The 18,213-nt window shown below is 41.5% G+C and overlaps 1 protein-coding gene across 1 annotated transcript in view; it reads left to right on the forward strand.

Moving 5' to 3' along the window:
- Positions 1-463: 463 nt before the first annotated feature.
- The window catches only part of prdm16 (PR domain containing 16), a 170,028-nt gene continuing 152,278 nt past the window's right edge, over positions 464-18,213 (forward strand). The window contains 2 exon segments of the mRNA XM_085344223.1: positions 464-512; positions 515-604. Coding sequence (XP_085200349.1) covers positions 464-512; positions 515-604 — 139 coding nt within the window.

An 18,213-nucleotide genomic window follows, 5' to 3' on the forward strand; every position in this document is an offset into this window, starting at 1 on the left:
GCACAATTTTTTTTAAATAAACAGGAACAAAAACAACAAAATAATATATTATGTTAATTATAAATACTGTAATAATGATAAAATTATATTTAAAAATGTAATTCCAGTATTACAATACGACCTTGACCTCACCACCATACCTCACTGCGCTCACCGCTGTGCTGGAGAAAACCAAGCAGTCGCTGTTAAAGGGGGTAAAAATCCAAGAGGGTGCTGGCAGGAGCTGAATGGGGCGGGTGGAGGGGTGAGAAGGGGGGGGGGGGGTAAGGGGATGGTAAGGGGGAGGGAGGGTGGGAAGGTGAGATGGTGAAGAGAGAGCAGGAGGAGGAGGAGGAAGAGGAGGAGGGGAAGAGATAAGTGATCTAAAGGGGAGACGATAGGACAAAAAAAAAAGTGATGATGATGAATACATTGGAAAGTTTTTTGGCCCCGGCGAGGGTGTCAGATTGAATGGCCTGTGCGCATGTGCGAAGGTATCACAACTGACAATGCTGGTGAGATGAAGATAGTGTTGTTGCTGCTTCTGGGCTCACGGAGGACGACGAGAGGAATCTACAAGCCGACAAGATGAGATCCAAGGCGAGGGCGAGAAAACTGGCCAAAAGTAGGTCTTATTTTTTCCCCCATTCTTATCGAGTTAACCCACCGGCTCCAAACTCCCGGCTCCGTAGATGTCCACTGTGTCCTTGTCATTTGCCATATCCTTAAGAGAGGATATGACTACTCTTTGTTCAAAAATAACTTTTCCGCTGTAAATATGTCCCGTTTCGGCCGCTCAGTCTCGTTTCCCTGCGTGTTGCGGTCTTGGCTTCGCTGGTTCCAGTGTCAACAAAAAAGAAAAAGAAAAGTTTTCATGTGTGATGAGAAACGCCGCTGGTGCTTTAGCTGATTACACTCCGATAAAAGAAATAGATAAACACTGTCTCCCAGAATTGAGCCTCATCTCGTATTTTTGCTCTTTATCGGTTGTCGCGGGCTTCCGCGAAGGCGCAGATTCCTCTCCTGAAGCTACCGAGAAAGTTGTCGAAATGGATAGTAACTTTTTTTTTTCATAGAGCCGTTTCAAGTCTTGTGAAATAATATTCCCTGCTTTTAAAATAGTGGGCGCTGTGGCACTGCTCTGCTGCTCGCTGCAGAGCTCACGGCGAGCCTGGGCGCACTCTTTCATTTGCCTGCAAACTGAGACGCAGAGATGCGATTTTAGAAAGGAAAGAGCAATATTTTAATGAGGACTTTTCTTCTTCTTCTTTAATTCGATCCTGCTCAAATCTCAGCAGATATTGCTCTCCCGCTAATTTGTTTCGTCCCAAAACCCAAGGCCACTGGACTGCAGCAGCAGGCTGTTTCCTCCTCGAGGGAATGCCAATCAATAATGTGTCTTGAGAGCGCCCATACGACGACTTTTGTGGGCTGCTGGACGCGTCACACGGAAAATTCATGTATTCGGTTCTTTTTTTTTTAGTGTGAGTGTGAACATGAGCACTTTGTTGTTGGAAATGGACCATGTTTATCGTTTGACATTTGTTTGTTGTTGGTGGGTTGATTTATGAATTACATTTACTTAAACCGCCGATTTTATTCTTGCATGAATGCACTTTGGCTTCCACAGCCCTGCGTGGATCACTCGGCTTTATTTATCCACAATTCATTTGAAAGACAAATGCTTCACAACATCGCGATTTCTATTGCGGGCCTGTTGTCATTTTATTTTGTTTCTGCCTTGGTGTTTGTTTTCTTCCAAACCATAGTGACTTGAGCTGTGGTTTTGTGAAAGCTTGCATTCTAGCTTGTATGTTGTTTTATTATAATGTGTGTGTGTGTGTGTGGGGGGGGGGTTATTTTATTTTAGGAATATGCTGTCGTATGTTGGACCTGCTTTATTTGCGTGTTTCCAGGCCCTTTCAGAAAACTTTGTAACTTTGCCTCCCTCCCTTTTAATTCAGCGTGAACCTCGACCTCGCATTAGACGCAATTAAGGCTATTCAACAAAGTCATTTCAGACCAAATACTCCGTGCCAAGCATTTGAAACAGACATGAAATGTTTATGTATTTATTTATTTATTTTAAATAAAGAGCTTTACTTGACACGTCCCAAATAAATCTGTTCTATTTTAGCGCTGTTTAATTCATTTTCAGGGAGGGGGTTTCAGCGCTCTTTCTTTCAAAGGAAAAACAACGAGAATAAAAACACTAACATTTCCCCCCTCTCCACTTTTCAGTCGTGTTCTTGTTGTTATCGTGTCACTTTCACACGGTTGCCATACACGAGAGGACAAAGTTCCCGTACAAGTTTACAACAAAGCAAGAAATACACATACATAATGTTTTTTTTTTCAAAGAAAATGGGTTAAAGGAAAAAACGTAAACTAGGCTGCTTTGTGAAAATACTTAAACGTGTGGAGGACCAGCCTATTGCCAGTAATTGCACTTGGTCTTGATCTCTAAACAGCCTTGATAGTCTGTTGATCCGGGTGCTAATGAACACAAATACCTGGCTTTGTAGCACTCAGATCGGAGCACTGGGAGCCTCTGCAGCTCACAGGCCTCCAATCTGTTGTGTTGCAGTGGTTGGAAAAACAGAGCAGACAGAAGGCATGAAAAATATCATGTTCTTCCTTAACATTCAAATCGTGCAGGCCCACAACTTTTGAATGCGACGCGGGGGGAGTGCGTTCCCCCCTTTTTTGACGCTCGGGTAAAACATTCTCTTTTGTAGCTGAGTACAGTAGGCTGTAGGCCCACGGCTATTATGCAGCAGCTGCTTTATCGTTTTATTATTGTTATTAATATTTTTTATATTATTATGTTATTGTTCTCGCGGACACCGGCTGCACATTAAAGACCACGATATTAGAAACTTTTCACCTAACACGACTATGTGAGCGCTTTAATGCAAAGTGGCATTGATCTCTAACTATGCACTAACTAGCTATGCATTAGTTCTGGTGTGTTGACATAATACTTTTGCGTCAACATTAAAGTGTTAATGAGTGTTTTTTTTTTTTTTTTTTTTTTTAAGGAAAAAATGGTTTTACTTTCTGTTCCTCTGATTTTTTGATTTTTTTTATTATTTTGCTGAAAATGTGCAACTTTTAATTTGAGATCAACGTCTATTGTATTTATTTATTTTTTATTAAAAATATTAAACAGTCTATTCTAAGCTTTATTTTTCATTTAATTTAATTGAACTTTTTTCTTAACCAGTGAATGACTCCATGGAGACACTCGAGCCTTACGCCACATCTCATTTTATCGAACGGAACGGATTTGATATGCGACTTGGCCTCTTGTTATCTTAAAAAACTAAAAAAAATCAATACAGCCAATCTAGCTGAGAATAAAGACGCAAAGTGACAATATAATTACTTTTGGCGTTACTCACGATGAAGTTATGCTTGAGTATGTGTGTGTTTGTGTGTGTCCGTGCGCGCTACAGAAGGCTGATTGTGTTTGAAATGTTTAACACCTTGCGGCGGTTTTATTGTGGTATTCTTAGGGGTCCACATGTAGCGTTAAATTGTGTGTGGTTGTTTTTTTTTTTGGATCAATTAAGACTTCCGGTTGAGTGGGCGTACATTTATTTTCAGGTATGTTTTTTTCAGTACACAGGTGGGAGCAATACATAAGCACGCACGCGCTGTTCTCCTCCTCCCCTGCGCTAAAAAAGGTAATTAAAAAAGAACCGTGTACTTTATCACATATGGTGAAATGAAAGTCAGTGAATTCACGCAGATTATCGATTTTCAACACCGATTTTAATCTTCTGCACAATCAGAAAATATATATATTTTTTTTGTACAGTCTTGCTTTTGTGATTTTGTGTTTGGAAAGATTCGCACAATTTCAGACAGCTTTCCTCTCTCACGGCCTGTCTTTGTCTCTTTCTATGATGTACTAATCGCAAGATATCCTATCGATCTTCGTGTTAAAGGCCTCTTATTAGATGGACTCCCAGTCATGAACTTGGCCTGGCTCAACAGCTTCTGATGTTTTGACAGAAGTAATAAAACCCAACCCATAACACTTTAAAACCAACAATGGTAGCTATGTTGAACTTCTGGCTAAACGTTCAGGGACCCAGTATGTTACTGCTATGCAGCGGTAATATGTGTCAGATAGCACTCCTTCATGTTCACAGATTAGAGCCTGGACATGAAAAAATGATAGGATCATCAAATGCAGAGGAAATCCACCGTAGCAAGATTTTTCTTTCTTTCTTTCTTTTTTTTTGGGTGGGGGGGGGGGGGGGGGGGGGGGGGGGGGGGGGGGGAGTTACTTTTATGAAACTGTAAATCTCAGTTTTAGTTGCTTTTATTTTGAAGTGCACCAGTCAGTTAGTGCAGACAACATGCACCCAAACAAATATTGTTAATAACTCTTATTTTGATGGTTTGAGAAGAATTACAGATTTTTATCTGTTCCGAATTCTGACAATTTCCTTTCAGTGCATTTACAGTACCCACAGAGACATTTGTTTATGCTGAATGTCAGTAACGCTGGATAAATTGTGAAATAAAAATACCTGTGAGATCTTTGCTTTATTGCTGCAGACCTTGCATAACTAAAACAGGGAGGGAAACTTGAGATTCTTGTGGTTCCATAGAGCCCATTTGCATTCATGTGTGATGATGTGAATGATCTTTGCAGCACCGATTCAGGCATCACCGTTTGGCTGTCGTCGAAATGTGCAGACTTTGCTACTTCTGCATACTACAGGCTCTTTTTCTTTCTTTTACAGACATATTGTTCACCACCTTGTTATGAGGATGACATGCTTTGCAGTGATTTCTAAAGTGAAGTTTTCAATATAGTTTTGAATTAATTTTATTTTATATGGTTTCGGGGATTTTGATCTGAGCATTTGGACTGATTTTAGGACCATTTGTGTCAATTTCTGAATGATTGAAAAATTGTGTAGCCTGACTAATTGCATCAGTCCACACTTGGCGAGGCCACATTTCCTACATAAGTACTTGATTATAGAAGTTTTGGATTTGGATGTCATTTCCTCATTTTGAGTGTGTACATGTGCAGATTGCAGATTTGTGCATGTCGTGAGGAGGGTTGTTCTGACTGGTTTTCCATGTTTATTTCCTTTTATAATCATTTTTGTCCATATGCATTTAGTAAAATGCTTTTGTATTGACATGTAACTGTACAACCAGAAAACACTGTATGATGTTCTTTGAAAGGAGTAGCTTTACAACTGACAGTTAAAAAGCCAACAAAGATTTATCTGTGACTCATCTGTGATTTTTGCATGTTTGTAACATATTAATTTGTTGCAGAGGAAGTTGCTCTAGTCAAAGTTAGGACAAGGTCATGGTTATGGTCCATTCAGTGTCTAGTCCTGAGTCTCATGGAGTAACATATGGTCACCATTTGATTCCTATGGTGCAAATAGTTTTTATGTAACCGTTCCCGCAAGTCTGCATTGAGCTTAGAAAGAAAACTTATATGATCTCCCGCACCTGTGCCAGGAATACACACAGGTGATAAGTAAACAAATGATTAACTGATGATTTAAGCTATGATTTACTGCAGCTGTAATGCTTTTAATAGAACAATTTATCGAACTTTAAATATATCAGTTATTATATACAGTATTTTATGGGTTTTTTTTTTCTTGGACTGTTTTTGGTTCCTCCTTTTCCCTCCTGAACATAGAGTGAAACAGTGTCTCAGGAGAAATTCTTTTCTTGTTATTCAGTCAGTTAGTCTTGTGAATTTGCTGCTGCTGTTTTGGCCAAGTGTTCATTGGAAAACAGAGACTCTAATCTGGTCAAGGGCAACTGCAATAAAATGTAAAAAAAAAAGTAATAAAGTGGATAATAACACGTGAATCAAATAAATTACATTAAGCCTCCTTCTGTCTTTCAGCAATTATGAGGATGAAATTACTTGTTCGCCCCTTTTGTCATTGTTTTTTTTTAAATTTACTTCTATTCTAACATTTCAATGTCACATCCATCATTTGACCAAGTGATCCCCAGCACGTACTACAACACTCCCTATTGCATTACCTTTGAGCTATCTTGATATCACTTCAAATGAAAAGGTTGTGTTGGCTTAATTTTATATATGACCAATAAATACCTTCTTATCTAGTGCATTATTTCAATCTGCACAAAAGAGACAGAAACAAAGACATTGATTTGGTTTGGGTTCTCAGAATGAGAATAAATGGGTTCTGCTTCATTTTAGCAGAATTATTTGTATAGTTTTAGGAGAATAGTGAAGTCCCAGCGACTCCTCGCTGTTGACTGGGTTTCACTGAAGGCTTGCTTTGAAACATTTGACTTGCCTTAGTTCCCTGCTTTCCAGTGACACATACACAAGCACGCACTGAAGCCATGCATACGGTATAATGCAAATGGATCCCGCCTGGTCACACTTACACACACATACACCTCAGTGGTGACAGATTTTTTGTGCATTGGTATGCTTTAACCCCAATCAATCACAAACTAGAAAGGTTGAGTGTAAATGTCATCCAAACAGCAGGAGCCGGCACTGTTGGCTGACTAAATGCGTGCAAGTGTGTGGGAATCAGTGTGTGCACCATTTTGTACAGTTATTGGAGGTCCTGTCACTGTTTGGAGCTTTGACCTTGGCCAAGTCTGGCACAGCGATGGGTGGGCACCTGGACACACGCAGGCACTCTCACACTGAGACCCACACACACGCACACTTATACACACTCACACAAATTTTAGCTCTGTGCATCTTTTTCCGCTTCATTGCTGACTAAGTCAAATTTTGAGTTGGTATACAAATACCATTGTATTAAGCTCTTGCACATGGCTCCAAATCCCATTCATTTTATTGATACAGTTACCTCACCATATTCAGCTGGCAAAAATGTCTGTTTCTCCACTTGCGCTGTGACCTCATCTGCCATGTTTAGAAAAACAACAGTCTCCAAATCGCTTTGTAGTGGGGAATCTGACATGACTGAGAGGGTTTCAGATATATTGCTGATGTTTTTCTTTTTCCTGTTCTTTTCAGCCCCCTGTTTTTTTGTCTCTTCTTATGCTTTTTGTTTTCAGCCTGCAGATGCGGGCAGGGATCTTGGTAAAAAAAAACAAACAAAACCGAGTCATATGTGTTAGCGAAAATGAGGTTAAAAAATACAAAAGGCCTGAAGTAAAGAGCATTATATCTTGACCCGTGGTTGCTTATCAAATTATGTCCAGCCACTGGTGGGTCATGTCTAGAGTTTTCCATTCCAGCTTCTCAGGACTAAAAATACATCACGACTGCTGGAATCATCCCATTGGAAATATCCCATCTTTACTTCAGAGGATTCTGATTAACGCTAAATGATTAGCTCTATGAGTGTCTTGTGTGATTGTGTACTACCCACTGCTAAACAGTGTGTGTTGTTTGCAAAACAAGGGGGCAAATGTGTCGACTCCCTAATTAGTGCGCGCTAACAGCCCTCATGATTCCCCCTTGCACTGTGATATCCCAGGGATTGCTCAAAATTGTGACTAGTTTTATCTGGGTCTAATCCTGATTTGTTTGGTATTAACCCTCGCACTTTCTCCCTCATTCCCACTCACTTCTGTCCAATTCTACATTTCCTTTCCTTTTATCCATTCATGAACTGACCTTTATGTTGCTTTCACTTTAATTTACTCCATACTCTCTGCAGAGCTGTTTCCAATGTGTGCTATATTATTTCAATATTGCCAGATCTTTAATCGTAATGAGACAACATATAATTGGCTCCTTTTTGTGATCCAAATTAAGGATTCCGAAGTTGTAATGGTAAATTTCCAAAAAAGAAACAGTCACTGTACCTTTTCTGTATATACAAATGCAGTGTACTAGAACATATTTTAAAGCAATATTTTGGTATATTGTGTGATTCATTTGCCATGTATAGATATAGAGTGTACCTATGCACTGCAAATGCATGAAAACTAATACTGCTACTAATATTCAGGATCTTGAAATGAGCTATTGGTGTGACCTACCATCAGCCATCAGTACAATGTAATGACAAGGTGATGCAAAACAAGCATAAAAATGAGCATTTAAATGCGTTTAGTGATCACAAAGAAATGTGACACTTCATTTTCCAGTATTCTTCTTCTCTCTGTCTGAATCGTAGCTCGTCCCTCCATACTCACACATACTCACACAAACACATGCTGTCTATTTCAAGTCCCAGTCCAGCACAGCTGATGATGGCTCATCCTGTTCTGGTATGATAAGCAGACAAACTGCTCTGTCCCCTGGGCTGTTTGCCTGTCTTTGGAAACAAACAGTGATGTGTAGAGGCAGTGTGGCTCTAAACTCCCACTGCTTGCTTCCCCTTTCATAAGACCGCCAGTTCAAAGCCTTGGCTCCATCTCTACTTCTATCTCTCCCGCTCCCTCCCTCCCTCCTCCTCCTCGCTGTCTTTCTCACTGTGGTTCGTCATTACCACAAAGATGGGCAAGCAGTGTCTCATTAAAGGGGATTAGAGACATCTCCATGTCTCGCGGGGGCCGAGCGGGACATTTCTCCTCTCTGGTCAGCCCCCCCACCCTTTTTCTCTCAGAGATCAGGTTCTTTGATTTGGCCAGATAAAGACCTCTTTCATGTCGGTTGGGACGGTTAGCGATTACACTGTCAGGCCCATCGTTTTGGTGCGTTTGACAAATTTGTCATGCTGGGTGGGGCGGGTGTGGATTGTATTATGAGAGGGGGGGTTGTACATGGAGATTCACAGTAATTGAGCTGTCATTATCCAGTGACCCTGCCAGGCTCTGGCGCATAGGGCTCACCAATTCTCTATTTGTTTCATACTTTCCTAACTTTCTCTGTGAGTATGATGGATAGAACAAAGAGGAGGGAGAGGAGGAGAGAGTGGAAGCTGGGTAGCAGTTCCCAGATGAATACCTCTGCTTATTTGACCACCTCTCCCGAGCACTCCTGTCCATCGCTGCTGCAAGTTTCTTTTCTCACCCAGCTCCTCCCTGATGCAACTCAATTAGGCCCATATCACCAGCTGCCATTTATTTTCATACAAAATGAAAACTGGTGGCATGTTGATTACTGAATTCCCCAGAGACAAAGGGCCACGATTGGTGTGGTTTAATTTCATTAAGTAGAGTGTGGTGCGTGGGATAAATATATTAGTGCAGTCCCCCCCTACCCCAATTTACTTCAGCCACTCTGTATGTTAAACAAATCCTTTGGTGTTACAGTTGTGAAATTGGAATAAATCTCACAGAATAGTTTGGTGAAAAGCAGGCATCTTTACACGAGGCACCTACGTTTGTTCTCGACTTCTTTGTGTTTTTTGATCCATTTTCTGTTTCTTGCGCGAGCCTTGAAACATGAAATGAAACCCCTCATGGTGGGCTTTCTGAGTGTGGTTGTGCGCTTTTCCCAAAAACACATATAACCATTGTATTTTGGTTATGGCTTGGTCTGCCCTGTGTATTTGAGATGTGGGCTAGAAAGATGCAGTGTGGTGTGAGTGAAAAAAAAATCTTTTCCTGGTGGGATAGTGTGACTATATTAGCGCAGAGATTTTGATGAAGGAAATAAGAGCCGTCCTTGTTAACCTGGAGTCAGATTGGTTGTGAAGCGATGAGTAGGGTGGAATGTGTGCGCTATCGTTCGCGAGTGAGTGCACACTTGTTTGTGTGTGTGCGTAGGTGTTGGAGGGGTCTTGACTAAAACATTTCAAGATGGCCCATTAGCTGGCGTAGGCCCGTCCCCTCCTGACACTAGGATTCCTCTGTGCTGACCCCTCTCCTCCACCTCTCAGCCCCTCTGTCCCAGAGGCCCCCAGCCTCATCCTGCCAAGTGTACGGTTCCAAAGTAACGATGAAGCTGCCTGCGTGTGAAAATATTGAATTGCAAAAACATCCCTGGGTGAGAGGGTGTGTGAATGGAGCTTTCAGCGCCGGGCCCGACCCGGGCTCTGCGCTACTGACTGACGGACAACAAATGGCATTTTGTGTCCAGAGAGAGCAAGGGAGCGAGAGAGAGGGGACAGAGAGGAAAGGGGAAAGGAAGGAGGAGAAGAGACACAGTGAAGAGAGGGGGGGGTCTTGAGATTTTTCAGGCCTCTTCAGTCTGGGGCCCTACATGCAGGTCTGAAATGCCTTATCACATGACCTGTCTGACCCCTGGCCCCTATTCAGCTAAGGCTGTCAGGCTGCTCTCAAACAGGGAGCACAAAACCTCATAGCTTCAATGGCTACTATTCACCCCCTTGTGAAGCCCTTCTCCAAAGGTAATAGGTAAAAGTAATGTCAGTGACCTTCACTTTCCGTCGCTCTACAAGAGGGCAAAACTCTTAAGATTCCCAGATAATGTCAGAGGTAGGGTGGCCGTTTTGGCTCCTTATCCACTGCCTCTACTTAGCTGCCATGAGAAGAAGCGAGAGAGCAAGCTGACTTGCCTCTTTTGAGACAAAGTGTTGTTTTGGTTAAGGATATTAATTCACATCTTGAAAGTGATGTTAGCTGAGTTGGAATATGATAGCGTTTACAAACATGCCATTTTTGTTTTGTTTTTTGTTGCCATGCGCTGGGAATATACTTGTGCCTGTGTGTTATCTAAGCGTGTGTGGGACATTAGTGAATTTCTGATGTCTCAGAGGAGCGACTGGGTCACGGTATGACCGTAACCTCCTGTCTCGCTTTGCAACCCACACACTGGCATCTCTCCCTCTGTCTCTCTCCTGACCGGTCCTAAGATTCTTTCTTTTCTTCTCTTTTCCTATTTCTCCCCTCCTTCTTTGGAACACTGGAGTTTCTCTCTCTCTCCGGTCCCCTTTGAAAAGATGCGGTGTCTTTGTCCGGCCTGATAAAGGATGCCATAGTTCCCCTTTTCCCCTTCTTTGTGGCCCGGGGCTGGCGGCTCCTGTAGAAGTGCAAATGGTATCCTCTCGGAGGGGCTATCCCCGCGGGCCCTCAAGGGCCTTCTCTCTCCTCCAGGCTTGGCTAATTACCACCGTGCCCCCACCTCCCCCTCCTTAGCTCCCTGGTCCCTGGAACCATGGACGGCACATTCCCACAAACAGCACCTGGCCTTCTTTTCTCCTGGTCTGCTTTGATGGCTGACACCCCAGACTACCCCCCTCCCTCCTTCCTCATCCTCTTCTCCTCTCCACCCCACTACCTCATCTATCTCTCTCTCCCTTCTTTTAACTTCTTCTTCTCTCACTCACTCTCTCTCTCTCTCTCTCTCTCTCTCTCTCTCTCTCTCTCTCTCTCTCTCTCTCAGTGACTCTCATTAATAGAGGTTTTAAATTGCTTTCTGACCCCGGCAAACTGCTCTTGTTGAAAAGGGAGATGTTGAAGAGGATGTCAGGAAGAAGTGAAATAGATGAGAAGGGGCAGGAGAAAGTTATCTATAGTCCATTATATGTTTTGTGAGATGGGTATGTGTACTATTATACACTAATATTATTATATTAAAACATACTCAAGAAAGACTGGTGGAAAACTAGTGGCTTACTTAGATCACAGTGAATCATGATCATGATTCGCTGTGATGAGAACTTGTACTTGTACATAAAAAACTGTACTAATAATGCTCTTATTGAAGTGAAGGGTTTTTTTTGCTCAGAAGAAGAGGTTTAAGATTGATATTTCATTTGGAGGTTCACGGTTTATAAAACTTCATCAGAAGCGGATGCAGGTTAAGTGGATTTCAGTGCAACAGCAATGCACGCATGCACACTAACTCGCTCACAGCTGTCCGCACACACAAGCACCAATATCTAATTTAGTTGCATATTTGTGCCCCTATAGCCATAGGCCTAATCAATGACCAATCTCAATGGATTTGACCAATTCATAGCTGGCCTTTGTGCAGTCAAGTGATCCCAGTGAGAGCGTTTGGACAGCTTTCTGAGGAAAACAAATAGCTCTATTACAAGCATGCGTCTGTGTGATGCTCAGTATCCCAAAGGCAAAGTGCTCGGCCTATATTAGCTGCATATTCTCCATGCTGGAAAAGGTTCACCTATAGACACAGTCCAGAGATAAGAGCGCTGTCATTTAGAGTTGAATAACCTGATTCTGAATTGTTGAATATCACACAATCACATGTGACTTTAAAGGAAGGAGATCAAAATACTTACGGCACTTTTTTTACTCTTTCCAGTAAAGAAATACACGTGCTCACACACACACACGTACACACACTTAACCCTCCATTCAACAAAGAAAAGACACACACAGAAGCTAGGGGTGGTGCTGCGAGCTGCACACACCCAGACCAGTTACACTTGTGTGGCAGAATTTGGTTTTGGTTTGTAAAACTGGGCTTAGCTTGCAAACTTTAATGCTACATGGGTTTGAGTTTGATGTAAGGCCCCATGCTAGCTTAAGAAATACTTCAGCTGGCTTCTGATGGTTGTAAACTGAGCTAAGATGGGAAAAAAATATTGCTCAATCATTTATTTGGTTCACATAAAAGTGAACAGAGATTGGAATTGAGAATTTTTGATTCCTTCTTTGTCACATGAACAGCTATTATAGTTATAGAGTTTTACAACTCATGAGAGATTTAGTGCTACTTTCTTTTGCTGGCAATTACATCTGCTCTAAAACATCACCAGCTTTCTAGTCTGGCCCTTCTAAGCAACTTACTGTTGCTGCCCTTCCCTAAAGAGTTCACACATCATCACCTACAGGACTCAAGTGATGCCACGAACTGGGCTGCCTCTTCCAGGTCTGTCGTAACCAAATAAGCAGTCATTGGGACGTTGGGTGATGGATGGTGGATAATCCTTGCATTTAAAGGAAATTCCACAGTTGGATTCACTTTAAGTTTGTAATCTTTGATGCATGCCAGAACTTTTTTTGTTAATAGGGTGTGCATGTATTGTAACTGATGTAGAAGAGCATTAATCTTGGGACACAAAAGGTTTTATTAGGGCTTTGGTACTAGCGATACTCTGTGTTGACACTGATTGACAAAACGGTGGCCTCAAAATTTTAATCAGGCAGACTATCTTTAAAGTCTGAAATGACATAATTAGAATTTCTAAGTTTGGTTTAAGGAGAGGCTTCCCAAGCCTTATGTCTCCCTCAATTTCTGCCTCTCTCCTCATCAAGTCTAGCCACATCCTCTTTTTCGAAAACAGAAAAGGAAAGAGGAAGATCCGGTTTCTGAATTGTGTTTTATGAGTGGTTGAAACGGCCACTTCTGCGGTTTTTGTCTGTCCACGCTGACCGTTCGACTCAGAGTTCTTGAGGTTTCCAGACATGCCAATTAAGCAGTTTTAATTAGGAAGATGTTGTTCCAAACAAATGTTTGCACTCAAGGACCTGCATGTTGGTTAAGTTTGGGGGTGGATTCCACGGGTTGTTACTGTTATTTCTGTGCTGTTTCAATTGGCTTTGCAAATCAGTTTCTCTTCATTTTCCTGAATGCAGTAAAAGTTCACTTCGATGACCGCAGGCACACATGCGCATAACTGACAGAGGCATCTTGTTTTTCAACAGCACCGAAGAGCAGTAAGTGCTTAAGAATGGTTAAGCAATGACAAAGCAAACAAAAGAGGCAGGTGGGTGAGGCTTCTACTGGCCTCTTGCCAGCCTTAGCTTCATTTGAATATTTATATACTGCAGCGTTTTGTTTTTAATGACGTAAAAAATTCAAATTTTTCTCTAAAGACTGGGACACGAAGTTAAATCTCTATTATTTCACACATTTCTGATAGATAACCCATTTTTGTTAGTCTTTAGAAAGAAAGGAAAATATGATCAATCAATGAGGTGAACACATTAATGGCGGCTTTCAGATCCACATGTTTGCACCATTTTTTTTGATATAAGGTAACATTTTAAATTGACGTTCATGGTTTCCATCCCTTCTTTTAACAGCTTAGAATTCATTAGCTGGACAGTTTTTTCGGGGCATGACCCACCTCACAGAAGGGATTTTTGGCGTTGTTCTTGTTTTATTTGTTGTTGCTTTTAAAGAATTGTAGGTAACTTTGATGCCAAGTTCCTCCACAGCAAAAGGCAAGGACCCGACCCAGCACATCTGAGAGTACTTTGGTGAAATAACAGCAAATGTTTGTCTTGTATTGTATGGCACGCTGCTGGAGGAGCACTAAAGCCCCTTCTTCCAGCGCCTAAAGCACCTCTTAATAAAATAGTCAAGAATAACTCCTTCACCTTAATCTTCCCCTCAGATTACTGCACTCAGGGCGGGAAATTAGCAGCAGGCCCACACGCTTCCCTTTTCCTTTGACACTGTTACATCTTTATTTGCAAGTGCCTCACTCTCTTACTACTGCTTTCTTTCCCTGTCCAATGTACCACTGCTTAGTTGTTTTTCTCATGTCTCTCCTTCTCTCTGCGAGGTAAGATAGGTGAACTCTCCATGGCAGCAAGAATGGCATTTTATTGGGTCAGAATTAGAAGCAACATGAGGCTAATAGGTGGCTACTTCTTCCACGGTCTGGTCCTCATCAGTGGAGAAAATGGGCCTAAACAACTAAACGTGGCTGCTGACAATTGATAGGAGCCCTTTTAAGTGGATCTACTTAGCTGAGGGGGCTTGGAGGATATGTGTGTGGCTAAATGCTCATGCATGTACAATATGTGGACATTTGCTATTTCATGTTAATTAGATGCTAGCAGTTGCAAACACACACCAGCACAACCCTTTGGGGAGCTGGGAGTTTGTGTGTGTGTATTTGTAAGTCCTTTGTGTCCGGGAGTGTAACCTACACCTTTAGAACCGCAGCGGCAGTAGCTTTGAGCGTAGTTTGTCCTGCCGTCTGATCTTTGTAACCAGAACTCTCCTTTACAGCTTCCTGTCCGCTTTGCCCACCTTTTTTTGCCCGCCTGCCATCTGGGTCTACCCCGAGACACACGCGTGCACATGCACAGGACAGTGGTCGTCATCCTCTTAACCGTGTCTTTCACTTTCAGGCGAACCTTTGAAACCAATAGCACAACGACGAGATGCAATCAGTGGAATCCATCTATAATCTCCACTTTTTCCCCTCCTTGTTTTTTTTCCTTTTTGCTGAAAGTTTTAGAAAATTTAAACAATTGGTTTTTCGTTTGTAAGATTTTGGTAATTTTTGAGCATTTAAAAAATGTTACAAAATATACAAAATAAGTGATTCCAAGAGTTAATGTGGGGGTTTGAATTTACATAAAATTACAGGGAGCAGTTGCACAGTTTTTCTACAGCTTTCCCATCTGTAATATCGGAGGCAAAGAATTTTAATTTCAAAGTCTCTTTTAAATTGTTGAAATGTTTGCAGGTCATTTCCACAGCAGAGAGGCTCATTAAACTTTGAACATCCAAATTGCACCTTTTAAAGTCTTAACTCTGACAAATTGAATTCTATTGTTTGAACCCTTTCTGGGTCAAAGTTTAGACTGCAACATATTTGAGTCTTTTTCTGTTTATTTTCAGAAGCACAGCACCCTGCATCAAAAACTACTGTCATCATTACTGGCTGAAAGTAAAGCAGCAGTGGTGTGACTTAAACGTTAATCCTCCATTAAACTAACATCAAAGCCTTCTAGTACTCCAGTGGGGTATCTAAATTACGTACCTGTGTAGATAACGTTTCCGAGCAGGGGGCACTACGGGTTTTTAGTATCAGAGGTTCTGGTTGACACTTTGATCACTTCCTCCGCTCTTCATACCTTCATTGTGTTCAAGATCACATCACACACGGACACACACAGCAGGTCTGAGAGGCAGTGTCAGGTGTAGCGGGAGAACAATGCAAGGATGCGTAGAGGGAAGCCAACATGGTATCTCTTCTCCTTTTTCAGTACCTACAATTACAAAATCCGTGAGTCCTGTTTCTTAGCCATCTGGAAAAAAAAAACCCCAACAAATTAAAAAAAATAAAAAATATGGGCTTGAGCAATTGAAATGTTTATTGCACATTAGTTTTTCCAAGTATTTTGACCAAATAATAATTAAAGATAATTTACAAGTATGTCTTTGGGCAAATACTTTTAATGTTAGTTATTTTTCTGCTCAGTTTGTGGGTGTAGCTTAATTGATTAGCATTCCTGACCAGAAGAAATACGCAGAAAAAATGTCTATGCCTTTTTTTGTAATTAAAATATATTTTTTAAATTGTTGTAATTTTTCAGGCTTTATAAATATAGGGGTAAAATCCAAAATTATCATGCTTAGAATAGTTGTAATTTACCTACAGAGCCTACACACTCAGTTAAAAGTTATCAGTGTTTTTGTGTGTTTGAATGCTAAACTTCATTTATAAAAAGGATTTCATAAAGCGAAGGCTGCACAGAGGGTAGGAAATACCTGTGGAAATGAGTAAATATATATTGTTTCCATGGGTTGTTCATAAAACAACAAGGGTGGATGCAAGGTTTCAGCAAAAAAAAAAAAAAGTATTTATTTCCAGTGCCGCAGGTGCCCACTCACAGCTTATTGGTTTTTTTGGATGACTCCTTTACTTTAAGGAGAGCAATTTATGTCTCTCTCTAGTTTCTCTCCAGAGGCAAGGGCTGAAGTGGCTCGCTTATTTTAGCAGGGTCTCGTGGTCATGACTTGTGGTGACATATTAATTGAGCGGTTCCTCTAAAGAAAAGAAAGGCCAGTGTCTCGATTGGTCCAATGGTGTTTGTAGAGCTTTAAAAATTGGTTTTGTTTGGCTAGAAAGCTCTTCTGTGTTTATTTACACGTCAGAATGCTTCAAACGGCTGCTGGCTCACTCTCCTCTTTCTGTGTGTTTGTTTGTCCGCGTGTGCATGCCTGGTCAAATATATGCTGCATTTTCTCAGTTGCCTACATGCCAGTTGTATAGACCCTGTGTGAAAGGTAAAATTATCGAGCACAGAGAGAGCAAGAGACAGAAGAGAAGAGGCGATGGAGACAGTTCCCCTGGCTTACCTGGCTCTTGAGTTTCCTCGTAGCTAGTCGTCCTTACGGTCCTACTCATTTATTATTGACCGCATTCATTCACACCATCCTCTAGATTGCAGTACAGCTTCTACAGACAGTCTGGTCAGAGTCTGTTGCCAAAGAAAATAGCTTCCTGGATTATTTTGCACTCACAAATATCTCTGTAAAAGAACAGCAAGTAAATTCAGATTTAACAGTTACCTCTTAGTTTTTATAGCAAAGGCCATGTTCTGCAGGGAAAAATGAAAAACTGATACTTATCTGGCAACGTCTGACATTCTTTTTCTTTGTGCTCAGACTTCGTAACTTGCAAATGGAGGCTTTTTGCTGGACAGTTAGGAAGGGGGTGGGCGGCGGGGCAGTTGCACTGGCCAAGACAGCATGGACTCAGTGAGTCTCTTTAATGATCAAGTCCAATATTCCTTGAGTTCTACCTCTGACACTACATGTGTGGCTTTGTAAGGAGAAAAGTACATTTTGCTTTCCCAGCTTCTCTCTAAGGAGTGATCTAATCAGATTGCTGTCATGTGTGTGTGTTCATTCTTATGAGCTCATCATTGTGGCAAAGGTGACCACTGCAGAGTATAAACTGTCATCAGGATAATTTACAGGTTTGTAAGACGTTTCCTCTGTCAGAAATACATTTAGCACACTCACAGAGACTCAAGCACATGTGCACGCACATGCACAAACACGATAAATGGCTAGTTTCTTTCCTGAAAGTGCTGAAAGGGAAAGGAGCTCAGCTGTTCACCTAAGCCAGTGAGTGACGGAGAGCGTCTGATCCAGAGCCTCGGTTTGAACACAGTTACCAAGACAACAATTGTTTTAGCTGGCATTTCTGCGGAGAGGAACATTGAAATAACAACATGAAACCACAACAGATTAGCCAGTTGGAAAGCTGAAAAAATGACACATTTGTTCTGTATTTGTTCTGGAGAGCATACCTGTTTCAGGAAAAAAAAACAAACATAATCTTCCATAATCTTCCTTCTTTTAGTTTTGTTTTCCATCAACTGTGATTGGATTTTTTAAAGTGTAATTAGAGACTAAGTTTGTGCACCGTAGAATAAACATTTTGTAGAATGCACCGTAGGATAGGTTGTACGGGCGTTTGAGTTGACTTAAAAGCTCTTGCAGTCTTTCTGCCTAACTGGAGTATCAATAATGAGATTTATCTTTCTTCTCCCGCAGCCTTGATTCAATTATCTCCATCTCTCTTCTGCTTTCTCTTCCTCTGGCTCCCTCCCTTTTTGCCCCTTCACTGGGGATCCGTTTCCAATTGAGGGCCGGTCATGCTTTGTGTTTCTCTTTGTCATGACAGGGTTCCTTAA

Source organism: Diplotaxodon limnothrissa, linkage group LG20 (genome assembly GCF_057381915.1).
Source record: "Diplotaxodon limnothrissa isolate DT_005_m linkage group LG20, D_limnothrissa_male_GT1.1, whole genome shotgun sequence".
NCBI lineage: Eukaryota > Metazoa > Chordata > Actinopteri > Cichliformes > Cichlidae > Diplotaxodon > Diplotaxodon limnothrissa.